General features: G+C 38.7%; 1 protein-coding gene across 2 annotated transcripts in view; it reads left to right on the top strand.

Moving 5' to 3' along the window:
* The first annotated feature begins 249 nt into the window (after nucleotides 1–249).
* Nucleotides 250–15902, top strand: part of atm (ATM serine/threonine kinase) — a 33434-nt gene continuing 17781 nt past the window's right edge. For both annotated transcript variants that reach the window (XM_030152311.1, XM_030152310.1), the window contains exons 1-29: nucleotides 250–363; nucleotides 612–740; nucleotides 1617–1735; nucleotides 1856–2001; nucleotides 2117–2281; nucleotides 2501–2666; nucleotides 2812–3047; nucleotides 3389–3558; nucleotides 3710–3888; nucleotides 4534–4905; nucleotides 5263–5466; nucleotides 6276–6377; nucleotides 7559–7793; nucleotides 7883–8014; nucleotides 8371–8496; nucleotides 8602–8691; nucleotides 8859–9045; nucleotides 10441–10634; nucleotides 10704–10783; nucleotides 10941–11096; nucleotides 12005–12080; nucleotides 12335–12477; nucleotides 12614–12731; nucleotides 12830–13000; nucleotides 13144–13319; nucleotides 14070–14313; nucleotides 14555–14670; nucleotides 14816–14942; nucleotides 15672–15871. In XM_030152311.1, coding sequence (XP_030008171.1) covers nucleotides 669–740; nucleotides 1617–1735; nucleotides 1856–2001; nucleotides 2117–2281; nucleotides 2501–2666; nucleotides 2812–3047; nucleotides 3389–3558; nucleotides 3710–3888; nucleotides 4534–4905; nucleotides 5263–5466; nucleotides 6276–6377; nucleotides 7559–7793; nucleotides 7883–8014; nucleotides 8371–8496; nucleotides 8602–8691; nucleotides 8859–9045; nucleotides 10441–10634; nucleotides 10704–10783; nucleotides 10941–11096; nucleotides 12005–12080; nucleotides 12335–12477; nucleotides 12614–12731; nucleotides 12830–13000; nucleotides 13144–13319; nucleotides 14070–14313; nucleotides 14555–14670; nucleotides 14816–14942; nucleotides 15672–15871 — 4502 coding nt within the window. In that variant the 5' untranslated portion in view covers nucleotides 250–363; nucleotides 612–668. The remainder of the gene's footprint in view (nucleotides 364–611; nucleotides 741–1616; nucleotides 1736–1855; nucleotides 2002–2116; nucleotides 2282–2500; nucleotides 2667–2811; nucleotides 3048–3388; nucleotides 3559–3709; nucleotides 3889–4533; nucleotides 4906–5262; nucleotides 5467–6275; nucleotides 6378–7558; nucleotides 7794–7882; nucleotides 8015–8370; nucleotides 8497–8601; nucleotides 8692–8858; nucleotides 9046–10440; nucleotides 10635–10703; nucleotides 10784–10940; nucleotides 11097–12004; nucleotides 12081–12334; nucleotides 12478–12613; nucleotides 12732–12829; nucleotides 13001–13143; nucleotides 13320–14069; nucleotides 14314–14554; nucleotides 14671–14815; nucleotides 14943–15671; nucleotides 15872–15902) is intronic.

The raw sequence follows: 15902 nt of genomic DNA, 5'->3' as shown, positions 1-15902 counted from the left end.
ATGCCGCCCTCTAATGTACTCTATAAAACATTAAAACACTTATATTAACGTAGCATATTAAACGAAGTTATTACAATTAAATTAAATCATTAATTAATCCAGAGTTTAATAGCATAATTGATTAGTTTTGAGTTATTACTTATGTTGGAGAACACATTCCGCTCCAGTCATGACCAGGAAGTGATGTGACTACTCGGCAATCACTCTTGGGGCGGGAATTTCCTGCGTGTGCGTGCGTGATTTGTCAGCGTACGTCAACATGGCAAAGTTGTCAAGAAGATAGTGAGCTCTCAAGCTATTGCAGCATCTTTAATCACAACTCCACCTACATGTTTGAAAGGCCTTTAGCTGCAGTGACAAGAGGTGAGCAGACTCTGGGCTACAAACATGAGTGTATGGTAATGAATGAAGTGTGATGCTAGCCTGAGCGCACTGTGTTGCTAAAGTAGCTCCGAGCTATTTATAACACACTATAAAAGACGTTTAATGTAAATAATTTGTCATTAGACTTGGAATAAACGCAAGTCTGTGTTAGTAACCGCACTAAAGAACGGCTATGACTGAATAACAACCACCTTTTTGTTGACTGCATGTGTGTTTTGTCCTTGCAGGCACAACAGCCTTCTCTGAATTGAAGACAGTAGTGTAATCTTTCACTTTGAAGCAAAATGAGTCTGGCTCTTCATGATCTCTTGGTTTGCTGCAGGGGACTAGAGAGTGACAAAGCCACAGAGAGGAAGGTAATCATACAAAACAATGCCAGCAGCAAAGCAAAGCATGTCAGTCTTTTTCAGGCTCAGTGAATCTTAATCAGTGAACAGAGCCGGTCACAAACATGCAGTGCTTTTAAAATCTTTTAATTCCTTTAATTTGGTAAGTTGTCTTTTAAATGTGAACTGGTCCTATACACTGTCGGCCTTCTTAAGAGGTCAAACCACAGACACAACCCTCTAGAACTGTGAACCATCTGAGAAACTTTATTGGTGTTTTCGTGCTTATTCCCATAGCTGTAACACCTCTGTCACAGGGTCCAGTGTAGAATGGCTGGTGCCAAACATGCCTCTCCTCTCCCTCAAATGACACCATCATGCTTACATCTTTGTTTTTTGAACGGCGGTTGCAAACTGTATTCCGCCGCCCTCCGGATGTGAATGGTCTTCAATGGCTTACAGTCTATACCAATACAAATGACATTATTTAATATGTGGGGAAAAAAATCCCTCTATTCTGTTTCTAAACATCTCAGTTGCTTTTAAATACTCAAAAAGATACTTAATTACTCTATGTTCTGAAAATTCATGCTTACATCTGAGCTACCGTAAACTGTTATAGAGGCCATTATAAGACCATACCATTTTGCACTAATCAAAACATTACTCAGCAAACTACTCAAAAAAACAACAACGAAATGAAATGAACCCATAGATGAAGTCTTTGCAATTGCAACAGACAATTATAACTTAAAAGTCCCCCCCCAAAAAGAAAAAAAATTGGTATGTTTTCTCTCATTGATGAAGAGAAATATTAGATAATTGAACAATTTTCCATGCTTCTTTTTAATGGATTGCAGGAATATTGACAGTAAAAACATAGTTTCCCTTTTTTCCCATCTCTAGAAAGAAGCTGAACGCTTCAGACGACTCCTTCGTACCCCAGAGATTGTGCAGGAGTTGGATCGCACTTCTGGACCTAAAAATAAAGGCTCCAAACAACTCACATGGGATGCTGTGTTTAGGTGATCTTGCTCTCCACATTTTGTTTTGGTTTTATAAAATGTTTAAACCTATCTAGTACCTGACCCATAGAACTAGTTTTCCTTTTGTTTATCGGTTGAACATTTATTTTTCTATACAAGGTTTCTTCAGCGCTATGTCCAGAAGGAGACAGAAAGCATACAGTCAAGTAAATCCAACGTTGCAGCAAGTACACTGGCCACACGGCAGAAAAAGATGGCTGACATATGCAGTTTGATCAAGTACTTTATACGCTATGCAAACAAACGTAAGGCACTTTTTTATGAATAGATAACTTTTAGGATACAAATGCCTATGTACGAGCACAATACAAGATTATCCAAAATGATAGGAAGTTACAGTATTTCTCATTTTCTCTGCAGGCGGTCCTCGTCTAAAGTGCAGTGAGCTGGTCAAACATGTGATGGAGGTGCTGCAGAGCTCATACAGCTGTTCAGCCTATGGCGAAGACTATAGCAGCCTCTTAGTAAAGGACATTCTCTCCATTCGCAAGTACTGGTGTGACATCTCTCCACCACAATGGCAAAGTCAGTGGGCTGTTGATCTAAATATTTAATACCTGTAGAAAATCTTATATAATAAATTATTCATCCTCATTTCTCATCTGGTGAATTTTACTACTTTATATGTGAGACAGCTGACAAAAACAAGTCATTTATGGCGTTACCTCATATTATGTGATATGTTTATAGTTGTCTGGAGTAGTCAGTCATAATAAATTCTGAATTTAATTTTGTTCTCCTCAGGTCTTTTGGAGTTGTACTGTGGCTTGTTTAATTCAACATCCAAGACTATTAACCGTGTTTTGGTGAGTAGAGTCATCCACACGGTTGTGCAGGGCTGCTGCATGCAAACTGATGGATTCAACAACATCCTGTTCAGCTTCTTTTCCAAAGCACTGCTTAATGCAAGGTAAGTGACTTAACCAGCCCTTAAAAGTGAATTGTATCTGATTATTTAAAGCAGCGCCACCTTAAAAATGTCCTATAAAGCTATTAGGATCTTTATAGTCAATGCCTTTTCCTGTTTTTCTCATGAAACTATGTAATCTCATTAGGCAGGAGAAACACTTTGTTTTGGATCACCTTGTCTCAGCTCTCAACATCTTCCTGAGATCTGCAGCTATGAACTATCGAATGAGAGTGTGTCATCTAGGAGAGGAGCTTCTGCCTGCTGTGCTTTATGTCTGGACCAATATGAGGCCCAGTGCTGCTCTCAAAGAGGAGATTGTGGAGTTCTTCAAATTGCAGATTTGTGTTCACCATCCCAAAGGCGCCAGGACACAGGACACAGGTAGAGGCTGAGCTTCTGAAAAATAACAGTGCCTTTTTACCTTCTTTTGACTTCATAGTTCTTCATGGATTTTATATAAATGATCTACCAAAGTTTTGGATATGACAGGATACACTATTTGTTTTTGACTGTGCAAAAATGGTAAACAAAAAACTGCTGTATTTTAAAAACTCTAGCACAAAAATCTCAAAACCTATAACAACACATAATTATGAACTCACACAAACATCTGGATACTTTAGATATGTTTTTTTAAAGTCCTGTAGTGCTTGTTTTTTCAACTTAATTTACCAGCAAATCTATTGTACTACCAAAGACAGATTTTTCATTTCTTTTTTTAGGTGCTCATGCTGAGGACTGGAGCAGGTGGCACAGTTTGCTGTACAGCTTATATGATGCTTTAGTCAGAGAAATCAGTGACATTGGCAGCAGAGGGAAGTATGTCACAGGCACTCGACACATAGCCGTGAAGGATAATCTCGTCCAGCTCACAGCTGACATCGTTCACCAGGTAAACCCCTGTCACGCCTGAGATTGTCATCAAAAAAGCATGATACAGTTGTCGATTCTTGACACTGACTTCACTGACACTGACTGATTCTTGACTTTTTTTGTTCTCCATGTGACTGTTTACGCGTACATTTTCTGCCACTGCACTGTAGCTGTTCAGTGATGACGGTGATGTTCAGGTCTTGGAGGTGACCCAGACCTCCCACAGAGCCACCCAGATGGGGAGTCCGACTCACGGAGCAGCCAGCAAGCGGCGCCGCATCGAACTGAGCTGGGAGGTTTTGCGGGACCATCTGCAGTCTCAGCATAGTGATTTTGATGTCATACCATGGTAGGAAATTATCTAGTCGTGTAATATGAAATAATACAGTTTCTGTCACGATGGGTTTCTCGCTTAAAACAATCGAAAGAGGCAGAGTAGTAAATGGGAATTATTTTCACTAGAATTCTCATCTCATGTGACTCAATCATCATTCATGTTTACAGATGAGATAACATACTGACCTACTCCACTGAATAAAATTGTGGATTTCTTTCGGAACATAGGTGGAAATATTTGATCTAATGACATAAGTCTACAAAGTGTATAATATAGTAGGGTGCAATGTTAATGTGAATAAATATGCAACTTTCAGCTAAGATGAGAATGATGAACAATAGCTTAAAAAACCCAAAACATAATTTATTTATTTTGTTTATTTATTTTTCCCCAGTTGGTCAAGTGAATTTCTAGATTCACAAGCCTGATGTGGCAATTTTCCTGCACCAGGCAAGCAAGAAATAAGTGTTTTTTAAGTATTTTAATGTGGTTACAGTCACACATTATAGTTAAAAGGTTATGGTTTTGAGATAACTACTAACATCCTAATGTCTTTTATGATGGAAAAGCAGAGTCTAAGAGAGTTAAAGTATAATCCTGACTGTTGCTACGTGATATTACTCAAAATATTTATAGTCTGTCATTTTTGCCCCTTAGGCTGCAGATCACCGCAGTGCTCACCTCTAAGTACCCGTCCATGGTGCCTGGCAAGGAGCTGGTCCCGCTGCTGTCAGTGTTGCACCAGCTCCTTGCAGAGCAGCGGAGAGGCGAGAGGGGCCCCTACGTGCTCCGATGTTTGAGGGAGATAGCGCGGTGCCAGGCCCGCTACCCAGACAGAACTCAGGTTTACAGGACTGAGCTGGACAGACTGTGGGGCCGAGTATGGGCCTTGGCGCTCCGAGGGGTCAGCTCACCCCAGACAGAGGCCCTTAGTCTGGATCTGCTGGCTTCCATTATCCGTGGTGGGCTGATCAATATGGACAAAGAGTTCTGGAAGCTCTTCTCTGGATCAGCATGTAAACCGTCACAGTGAGTCTCTGCCCTCAGTATCTTGCAACATTAATAGTAATGGTGTACGTGTTTATCTCATATTAAAGGCCCAATGTGTAAGATTTAGAGGGATTTAGGAATTTAAATCCATTTAAGCTTCTCATTCACATAAAAATCTCTCTTACCGTCTCACAAAACACTCAGTTTACACATTACACAATACTGTCAAAACTCAGCAGTGTTTCTCTTTATAGGCAATCTATGTATTAACAAAACATTAAAAAACTTAAATAGCAAACAAATATCAACAGTTTGCCCTTATCTGTGCACTTCAGGTTCACTTTAGTTAATTTCCTCTTACTTCATTAATATTTGTTCATTTCTGTTTGTGTACAGGAGTGCTGCTCTCTGTCTGGCCCAGGCCGTTATGAAGTGTGTGGTCCCTAAAAGTGTCACTGGGAGCTCAGGATGGGACCATGTAGGAGTGACGGATGGATCTGGGTCACCTAACTTGAAGGAGATCCTCATAGCCTGGCTGCTGATGACTGATCAGAGTGATGAGATGGAGGATAACTGTAGACCTCACCCCATTATTTGCAGGTGGGTTCTGTCTCTGTCTCTGTGTTGTGACTGTGGACTTGTCTGCCTGCCGTCTGTGGTATCTCAGTGTTTAAATTAAGCTATGCATTGCTGACAAAGAGGAGTTCCCTCTGCAGCAGGTGGTAGCTGCTTGTTGACAACATAATATGCAGTTATTGTGTTGTGTTTTATTTCTTTATTTTGTTTGTTTTTTCTAATTATCTTTTTATTAGGATTTTCCATGGTTCACATGTTTATTCACATAGCAATTCACCATTCTCATTCATCTGAAAATCACATTTGAATCACACAGTGATATGTCCATGACTCCACAGATAATACAGAAAAGGATGATTGGTCCTCTCTCAGCAATACAAAAGATGTAATTTTTACAGTACAAAATTAAGAACTAAACTCCCTAGAACAGGAATGCTGTGGTGCACATTTGTGATACTGAAAAAATTATAAGAAAAAAAACCATAAAAAAAAAAGGGTTAAAAATGAAAAAAGGGTGAAATGGACATAAGACATGACCTTAGATCAACGATGGTCGAACTGGTTTGACATACCTTATCCATTTTTCCCATTTTTTCAAAAAAAGACCTTGTTGTAGTCTTATTGCAAAAGTAATTCTTTCCATCTTAAAAATGTCATAAATGATGTCAATCCACTCAACCTCTGTAGGGTTTTCTAGTTTTAACCACTTTCTTGTTATGGCTTTCCTACAAGCAGCACTTAAAATCTGAAATAAATATTTGTCATTAGACGAGACATTTTCTGACAATGTTGTGCTTTATTTCATTAATATTTTTTTATGCTTGTGGATGCAGAGACTTTCCTGACAATCTGATTGCGAACCTCCTGGTCTCCTTGATTTTTAAAGACACAAGGGAAGGCCTGAAGTTTCTGCTCAGTTATGAAGGACAAGACAGGTAAGGCAAAATGAAACCTTGCACTTTGACCATATAGAACACTACAGTAATCTTCTACCTGCTACCATCATAGCCCAAATACTTGGCTTTACTGAACATGTAACATATACGGACCATTAACAGAGCAGCTGCTGCAGCACCACAGTTATCATTGATACTGGCTACATCAGGTGTAAGAGAAAAAGAAAATACATCAGTCTTCTATTTATATTTTTCTAAAAGCCTTACATATCCCTTTTCACCTTTATTTTGGTATAAGAAAATGGCTGAAGCGGTTGTTGAGTAACTTATCCCTGACCTATCTAACATCCAAATTTATGTATATATAAGTTATGATGTTTATTTTTCAACTTATGCTCCATCTAGGTCAGTGGTTCCCAACTTTTTTTGGCTCGTGACCCCATTTTAACATTACAAATTTCTGGCGACCCCAGACATTTTTTTTGTTGAAATTAATTTTTTTTGATCATGCGATAGTTTGCTATACTATGTTGCAAATAAACATTAATTTTAGATGACATTTAGGCTATATAATGTATATTATTATGGATGGAGGCAGAAAAGCCAGGTGTAGATTACTGCACAAAGTGAGAATTTTATTTTCCTTGGTCAGGATATGCACAGTCAGTCCAGCTTGGATTTACAAGGCTGACAATTAATACTGAACAAACAGTAACTCAAACTATGAATTATGAAAGAGCTGCAGTGTCTTAAACCGACCACAATGAACATTTGAAACATAAACAGTACCACAGTGCTTCAGTTTCAGCTTCACAGTTTGTCATGTCTTATGTATTGTGATTGTCTGTCTCAACTCACCATATATTTTCTATTAATACGTTTTGTTTTTTGTGTTTTTTTATCAATTACTAGAAATTTCAGGCGACCCCATTTGAATTCCAGGTGACCCCATGTGGGGTCCCAACCCCAAGGTTGAAAAACACTGATCTAGGTCAATACACATCTTCAAGCATTGATACCAGCCTTTAAGTCCATCTGTGTAAACCATGTCAAAGCTATGTTCTTTTTCCACAGACTTTTTGAAGGCTCCCTGTACATGCAAATGATCTGCAAATGTCATGTGTTCAGTGTAGCCAAAGTATTACTCATTCTGACACATCAGTATTGTACATTTGAAAAACTCTTTAAGCACAATGTTTTTTTAATTTTTGTTTTTAAAGTGCCCTCCATGAAGAACAACCATCTTTGAATGCCAAACATAACCTGGAAGACATTGAGAGATTGTACTTGCAGTTTAGCTTCAACACGCCGCCCTCAGAAATCCAAGAGAGCATTGGGACACTGAAGAAATCATCATCTGGTGGCCAATTTACAGCTCTTCCCGGCCTCAGAAACAAGTTGGATCAGTCCCTACTTTCTGTGGCTGATAACTTACTTAACTGCTACTCACCTGATGTAAGAGAAAGTTAAGAAGTGTGTGTTTTTGTGCCATGCATGCTTGTTTACCGACACGTTTTACAGTTTATTCTGTCTTGTGTCTCTAGTCTCAGTCCACTCCTCCAGAATGTCTGGTGCGTTGTTTCAGCCTGTTGACTGGTGTGTTAGCAGGCTATGTCTCCACTGGGTTTCTGACAGAAGAGGACGCCTGTCGATCACAGCTCTTTGCTAAAGCCAAGGTACACATTTTAGACTCCATGCTTTATTACCTCCTCCAAGGAACAGCAGAGATTATGTTTTCATCTGGGTTTGCCTGTTTTTCTGTCTGTTTGTTTGACTGTTTGTAAGATAATTCAAAAAGTTATGGATGGATTTGGATGAAATTTTCAGGAAATGTTGATACTGGTACAAGGAACAAATGATTACATTTTGGTGGTGATCGGGGGGGGGGGGGGGGGGGGGACTGATCTTCCTTGGCAGAGGTCTGCGCTCTCCGAGTGCTTTTCTAGTATTGTAAATACTTTTATGTGCCCATATTAGTTGTTGAAATCAAATATTCAAATATATACTGATTTTAATGTGCTGTTTTAACTAGGCCTTGGCGCAGGACTTCAGTGGTTTTGTTTCTAGTGTGAAAGTGAAAATGGCAGAGGAGGGAACCATGACCACACTGAAGTCTGTCATGAAGCTCTGCACATTGTCAGCCAGCAGGAAAAATAAGGTAGAACAAGCTTTCACAGCATTTTAACATTACAACGACCTCGATGATGTGAGAGGGTTGCTTGGTTTCATGCTGTTTATTTGGTCCTTGTCCATTTTTCTACAGGATGAAGCTTGCCCCAGCTCCTCCAATCTGTTCATAATGATTTTGCCAGCCAGTCTCCTCAGTGAACTGGCAGAGATCTGTAAACTACTGGTAAGTGACAGATACTATGTAGAATGTAATTGTATATTGTAACAACTTTACTCAACTTTTAATCTTAATATGTAACAGGTCAGTGGGATGTAGCTCAGTCATTACAGTATTTTAAAACAAAAGAGAGCTGGATGGCAGATTTAAAGTTTGCCTCCTTGTTCCTTCAGCTGAGCAGTGTTTCTAAAAGAGTCAGTGTCGTGGATGAAGACGAACACATGGATGATGACTGGGATGTGACCAAAACTCAACAAGGTGGTGGCATTGACTTGTTTGATGATGGTGAAGAACCCCACAGCAGCACCAATGGGACAAATGGACAGAAGAGAGACAACAATGACACTTCAGGTGGTCCAGGTGAGAAGGGATGATGCTTTGTGTTTCTGAATGGATGAAAATATCACACCTTCATATTCTTTATCACCTTTATAAAAGTTTAATCTTTACTAGTGGTTGGAAGCTATAACATTTACCCACTGAAATATCTAAAACAACAAGGTCAATATTATGTTGACTTTTATGCTTTTGAGATGCTAATATCCAATTGTACTACAATTCTCACTATAAGTGGTAATACAAAGTAATACAGCACAACATATTTTTATTGTTTGCCTTTAATATTACAATAAAATCCAACAGAGATAATTTATTAATACTAATGTATTATATCACAAAGTATGAGTGGCTTGTAGTAGTAGTAGTAATTTAGTTGTCCATTTAACAGAGCATGATACATACATACAGTTTGGATTTCTATATTAAACATGGGTGAAAAGGTGTAGGCTGAGGCAACAGCTTATTTATGCCTACCCTATTTATAAAAAGGAAAGTTGCAGAAACAAAACCAGATAAAACAATGACAGTTTTAAACAATAATATAAATAAAACAAATAATATAAGCATTGAAATAACATCAAATAACATAATCATGATCGCTGAACATGATCAGGGTGTTGGCAAATCCTCAAAAAGTCTCCAATTTGATTGTCCCAAATTAAGGTCGTAATTATCTATAAAATTGGCAATTACTTCTTAAATTCTGGCACTCACGGGTTAAAAAATTCCACAGACACAATTAATGATATAGTTATGTTTGCTTTGGAAATCTTTGTAAAGAATTTGTCACCAATGTAACGTTAACTGGATTGCAACATGGTTAAGACTGGTTCAAGGCGCTAACTATGAGGCCCGTTGTATTGGTCTGAAACATGACGAAAGACACTTTGATAAATGTCTTAAAGTCATGAATTTGACTTCCTCAAACCTGCAGATACCATAATGATCTTACCTAATATTACTGCAGCTCTTCATTAGCAATTATGGTGAAAACAACAACTCCCATGATCCCGCACTCCTCCTACACAACATCATCAACCTAACCTGTGTCTTTTGTTATTGTTTTGAATGAGTGACCCCTAGTAGTGGAAAAAACACAGCTTTTCTTTCTTCTTATCGTACAGTGGATGAAAATGTGAGACAACATCCTAGAAATTCTTCTGTATTTTTATCTTTTTATTTATTTATTTATTTTTAAATTTTATTTTTACAGCTGTTCTGTGTATTTTAATCTATTCTTGTATTTTACTCTGTTATTTTGTTTTATATTTATTTTTCTGTACAGCACTTTGGTCCACTGTGGTTGTTTTAAAGTGCTTTACAAATAAAGTTGGATTGGATTAGATAGAAAAGTTATTTTAAGTTTCTGATCATTCCCCCTGACCACCAGTAGGTGACTAACAAGTCTGTCTTCAGGTGCCAAGTGCCCCTTAGCAGAGGATCACTTGGCCAACCAGGACCTGGCTCTTCTCGCAGTCTTGGAGTTCCTCTGTGAGTGTGGCTCCATCCAAACGGTCCACAGCCTACTTTTTAAACCACAGGAGGTGCGACGCAGGCTACTGCTGCTGGTCGAACAGATCGACTTCACTAAATCAGTTCATCTCAACATGGTGAGTGGCCACTGGTGTAAATGATAATCGTAGGAATGATTATAGTAGTAATACATGGTTTTCTTCCAGTATCTTGTCCTGTTGAAGATGCTCCCTGCTGAGGACTCGCTGTCACCAGAAGAGTTTGATTTGCTGCTCCGACCTTTAGCGTACGGAAACATTTCTGCAACACACTTTTTGCATATTTGTCATTAGTGTTGCCAGAGATATCTAGTCAAATGATGATATTTAAACTTTAACTTATGTTTTTGTCCTGAATTTAACAAACAAATCAGCTTTTTATGTTTTTATGCTGTAATTCTGTAGGGACCTGTGCTCACTGTATCGCCAGGATCAAGAGGTCTGTGCTGCTGTGCTCTTGGCTTTATTACCCTCCATCAGGACCTTGGGGAGAACCCATCACCTGCCAGAGGAGATGAGACATGTTCAAGGATCTCTGCTACAAGTGGTGTCTGGGTTCTGGTTAGTTGTGTATTTGTACACCACAAATGCATGCATGACTAGAGAAGTATGAGTTCTGCTTCACAGACCCGGGAGTCTTGGTACTAAAATACTTTGGGAACAGAGTCTGAGCTTATAAGACCCGAAATGAACTTTGCCTCATGGTGATTTTAAAAAGCACTGTCAGTTTACACTCAAGAAGTTTAAAGGAGTGATATTTTGCTTTTGTAAATGGAATTATGCATTTTAAAACATTTCCCTGTGGTCTACATAAACTGTAAATGCTATGCTTGGGTCTGAATTCTTCACTAATTAAACTCCACAGGTAGATCTTCAACCCTATTTCTGACTAATGGGATGAGAAAGGTGGTTTTGAGCACTGGCCCTTTAAATTCAAATGAGCTACTTCACGCCCCACCCCCTCCAGGTTGTTGACCGTGCTTTCTGTCCTGTTCAGCCACTTGTGTTTGTTAATACAACCAACAACTGAACATTTTAGGTAATCGGCTAGAAGTTTGGACATATTTTCAGTTTTTACTACTACCGCTGCTGATAAATTATTATGGCATACTCAGAGAAATGTTTGGCGGAAGTCTTGACCTTATATGGGAAAATGTCGTGACATAACTAGTTATAAAATGTAACAAATTAAGCAGGAATTGAAAGGGGTTGTAGAAATCCACTCAATTTTTGCCGAAATTAATATAAAGATAGCTTTGCAGCACCTGGAGGGTTCAAATTCAAACTTTATGAACTATAAGGGTCCAAATACACAAATGAACCAAAGACTAATAAACGTTGGTTTAACAAAATAGTCAAACAGAAAGATGTCTTATTGTTATGGGTTTTGCATTAATGTCATTTCATCTACTGTACAATGTCTACACTTAATGTATAACCTTTTGTTCAACTGTTGTGCTCTGCTTTAGTTTCCTGAGCCAAACAGGGAAGTGTACGGCATCTGTGCGAGCTGCCTTAGTGCGATGTCTGGTCGCCTTACTGGAGGTAAGCTCTTTACTGACATTAGACAGTTTATCAGACATCGAGGGCTCAACTTAATGCGATGTGTGAGAAAGGAGCAAAGCCTTTGATTTGTAGTTCCCAAAGAGTACTTTTCACTGTGTGTTTGACATTTCTCTATCCTGGTTTGTGAGAAATGTCCATAGGTGCCACAAATACACAAAGAATAAATGTTTTCTCTATTGAAATGACATTTATGTTATCTTTACCTTTCATTTTTCCACCATCTCTCCGTTCAGGCTGATTCATGCTGTAAGTGGGCCGTCCTGAGCCTCAGGGATTCGAACACTGAAGAGGACCGCTCAGTGTCTGTCGTCCTTCCATCTTACCTTGCAGATGCACATCACCAAGTCCGCATGCTAGTGGCCTTGTCAGTGGAAAGGTACAGTATGGAACAGTGTCAAGGTCTGTGTCATAATGTACCTTTGACAGATGTGCGTTATGCAGCAGATGTTATATTTATAAGTTCGAACATAGAAAAACCACATCCAGTGCTCAAACATTGTCCTTGTATCCAGGTTGTTTCTGGAGATGAGACCAGATCACCCAGATTACAGGAAGATGTTACCCCTGAAACATCAGCAGACAGCTTTTGAAAACATTTACCTGAAAGCACAGGAGGGAATGAGAATCCCAGTAAGAACATCCAGTGTTGCCAGTTGAGTGTGTACCGTGTTTTAGGGTTTTTGTTCTCAACTTATTTTCCTCTGTTTGCATGTTTTGGTCATTTACAGAAAAGCATTTCTCCAGAGGAGCAGCAGGATGAGACATTCAACCGCAAAGCTGCACTGTTGAAGAGCTTGTCTCTTGTGCTCTGTTGTAGCCCAGTTTGTGAAAAACAGTCTATGTTTGCCCTCTTCCAATCCTACAAGGAGAACAATGTTGAAGAACAGCTCATCAAAAAGGTTAAGGATCTACATATTAAGTGTGATTCCCTCAGTGTTGTGTATCCCAGGTTAAAAAGTTTAAACATTAAGAAAAAGTAAAATGGGCTTCAACCACATTTAATTCACTCAGAATATAAAAGGTTTTTGTCTTGTCTTTACAGATGTTGTGCAGTGTATCCAGAGTGTTGGGCTACAGAAGCGTGAAAACATTTATCAGTTCTCATCTGCACTACTTAGTGGCAGAGTGGCTAGCGCAGAGACAGTCTGACGACCGCTACACTCTTGGATCTTTTCCTTACACCCTCCTAGATCATGACACAGTCAAAGATTTTTACAAGTGAGGAAATCAACTTGTTTTAGTTAATTAATTAATGTCAATGTCATCATTAATTAATTCACTTGTCATTTCTGTTCATTTGATGTTTATTGTAATCAATACAGTAGTGGAAAAAAGTTTTGTGACCCTTAAAATTTTACATAATCTCAAATATTATCATGAATTATTTGATGAAAATTCTTTTTTGTGTTTTGAAAGGTGTGGCTGCATCAGACAGATGCAAACAAATGCAATTTTTTTTTGTTTATTGTTAACAAGAAAAAACGAAATTCTTTCACAGTTTTAACATATCATGTCTTTCACATTGTGTTTCATTATTTTGCTGAATCATCTAGTTTTGACCTCAACAGGATAGAGCATGTGCAGAAGGAGCATGTGGGTTTGGAGAATGGAACAATGTTTGGCAGAGTGCAATGACTTTAAGTGTGCCTGTATCGGTCATGCTTACGACACTAATGTATGACACTTTGTGTATTACTTATAAGCAAGAGAGGCTCAAATTTAGTGAAAATATCCCCATAAATACACCACACTGGACCTTTTTATTACGTGAATTATGCTTTTTTTCCTCCTCCACTGTATTTGGTCTCTTCCAAAGGCTTAAATAGTTTAACATTTGCACAAAAGAAAACTGTTCTCTTTGTCTTAAATAATTTCTGTAAATTCTAACAACGTTCAAAGCTCTTTTAACAGATTGATGCAACTATCTATAACTAACATGACATCCCTGCTGTCTCTCATCTTTTGCAGCTCCTCTTACCAGGTGTTGATACCTCACCTGGTCTTCCTGGATGACTTTCAGCAGGTGAAGTCTATCAGCAGGTGTCTTGACAAGGACTGGAAAGACTTGTTGGCTGACTGCTTCCCTAAGATTATGGTCAACATCCTGCCGTACTTTGCACTGTCTGGTCAGGATGCGCAGGTGGCGCAGCAGAGGGAGAAGGCGCACAGGGTGTATGACCTGCTCAAAGATGCCGACTGTCTGGGTAAACAGGTATGTTGTGTTTACAGTTTGCCCTTCATTCATGAGATCAGGTTTCATAAGAAAGTTCAAATTTTACTCCCTTCCACTGCTGCTATTATTAAGGTCTTTCTATTGGCTTTGTATTGCTCATCTATTTTATAAATTAAGCCTCAACCTGGGTCTATTCCCAGATGAAATAATGGTTTATTTGAAATTGCAAATATACATGAATTAAATCACAGACTTACCATATTTTGACATCCTTCTGCAGCAAATCGACAACCTAATCCACAGTAATCTGGCTGATATAGTTGTGGAGCTGCTGATGACTCTGTATGAAGGAAGTGGCTCTGAAGGAGAGAGAGGAGAGCTGTCACGCTTCACAGGGTAACGATGCTTTAATGCTTTTTTTTTCCTCTTTGCAATTTATTTTGATGACTTTCCTTTTTACATGTTTATTGGCCCATTAATTTTTGTTTTCATCCTGCATAGTAGTTGGAATAATTTTACATTTATTTGCTAACCTTTTCAGCGAACTGGACCCTGCACCAAACCCACCATACTTCAGCTCTTTTGTCATCAAAGCTACATTGGACTACCTCAGCAAGTGCCACAGTGCCAACCACAAGTCACTGGTGGCCATTTTGTCAAAAACACCGGTAGGATTTCTATTTTCATTCTATTGTGACTTTTGCTTTTTTGAGGTATTTCTAAAATCTCATTAGTCCAGTGTTTTTCAACCTTGGGGTCGGGAACCCATGTGGGGTAACCTGGAATTCAAATGGGGTCACCTGAAATTTCTTTTTTAATAATTAAAAAAAAAACCAAAACAACTTACTAATAAAAAATATATGGTGAGTTGAGAGAGACAATCACAAAAACATAAAAGACATGACAAACTGTGAAGCTGAAACTGAAGCACTGTGGTACTGTTTATCTGTCAAATGTTCATTGTGGTCGGTTTCAGATGCTGCAGCTCTTTCATAATTCATAGTTTGAGTTATTGTTTGTTCAGTATTAATTGTCAGCCTTGTAAATCCAAGCTGGACTGACTGTACATATCCTGACCAAGGAAAATAAAATTCTCACTTTGTGCAGTAATCTACACCTGGCTTTTCTACCTCCATCCATAATAATATACATTATATAGCCTAAATGTCATCTAAAATTAATGTCTATTTGCAACATAGTATAGCAAACGATTACATGATCAAAAACAAATAAATTTTAGCAAAAAAAAAAAAGTCTCCATTTGGAATGTTGGTGGTTGCCAGAAATTTCTGATGTTAAAATGAGGTCATGAGCCAAAAAAGGTTGGGAACCACTGCATTAGTCCCTCCGTATTTTTTTATTACTGACATGGTCCTCATCTGTTTCTTAAATGGCAGGTTTCTATCCAGAGGATTTTGCTTGCAGTTTGTGAAAGAGCAGCAGAGACCACCAACAACTATAAACGCCACCGTATCCTGCTGATGTATCACCTTTTTGTCTGCCTGCTGCTTCGAGAGGTGAAGGATGGACTGGGAGGAGCCTGGGCTTTCGTACTCAGGGATATCATCTACACACTCATACACCACATCAACAGCAGGTTGGTGCTGCAGATTCTCACAAGAGGCTTG

This window comes from Sphaeramia orbicularis, chromosome 13 (assembly GCF_902148855.1).
Source record: "Sphaeramia orbicularis chromosome 13, fSphaOr1.1, whole genome shotgun sequence".
Classification (NCBI taxonomy): Eukaryota; Metazoa; Chordata; class Actinopteri; order Kurtiformes; family Apogonidae; genus Sphaeramia; species Sphaeramia orbicularis.
The sequence above is the reverse complement of the archived record's forward strand: the minus strand, read 5'-3'. Positions and strand labels throughout refer to the sequence as shown.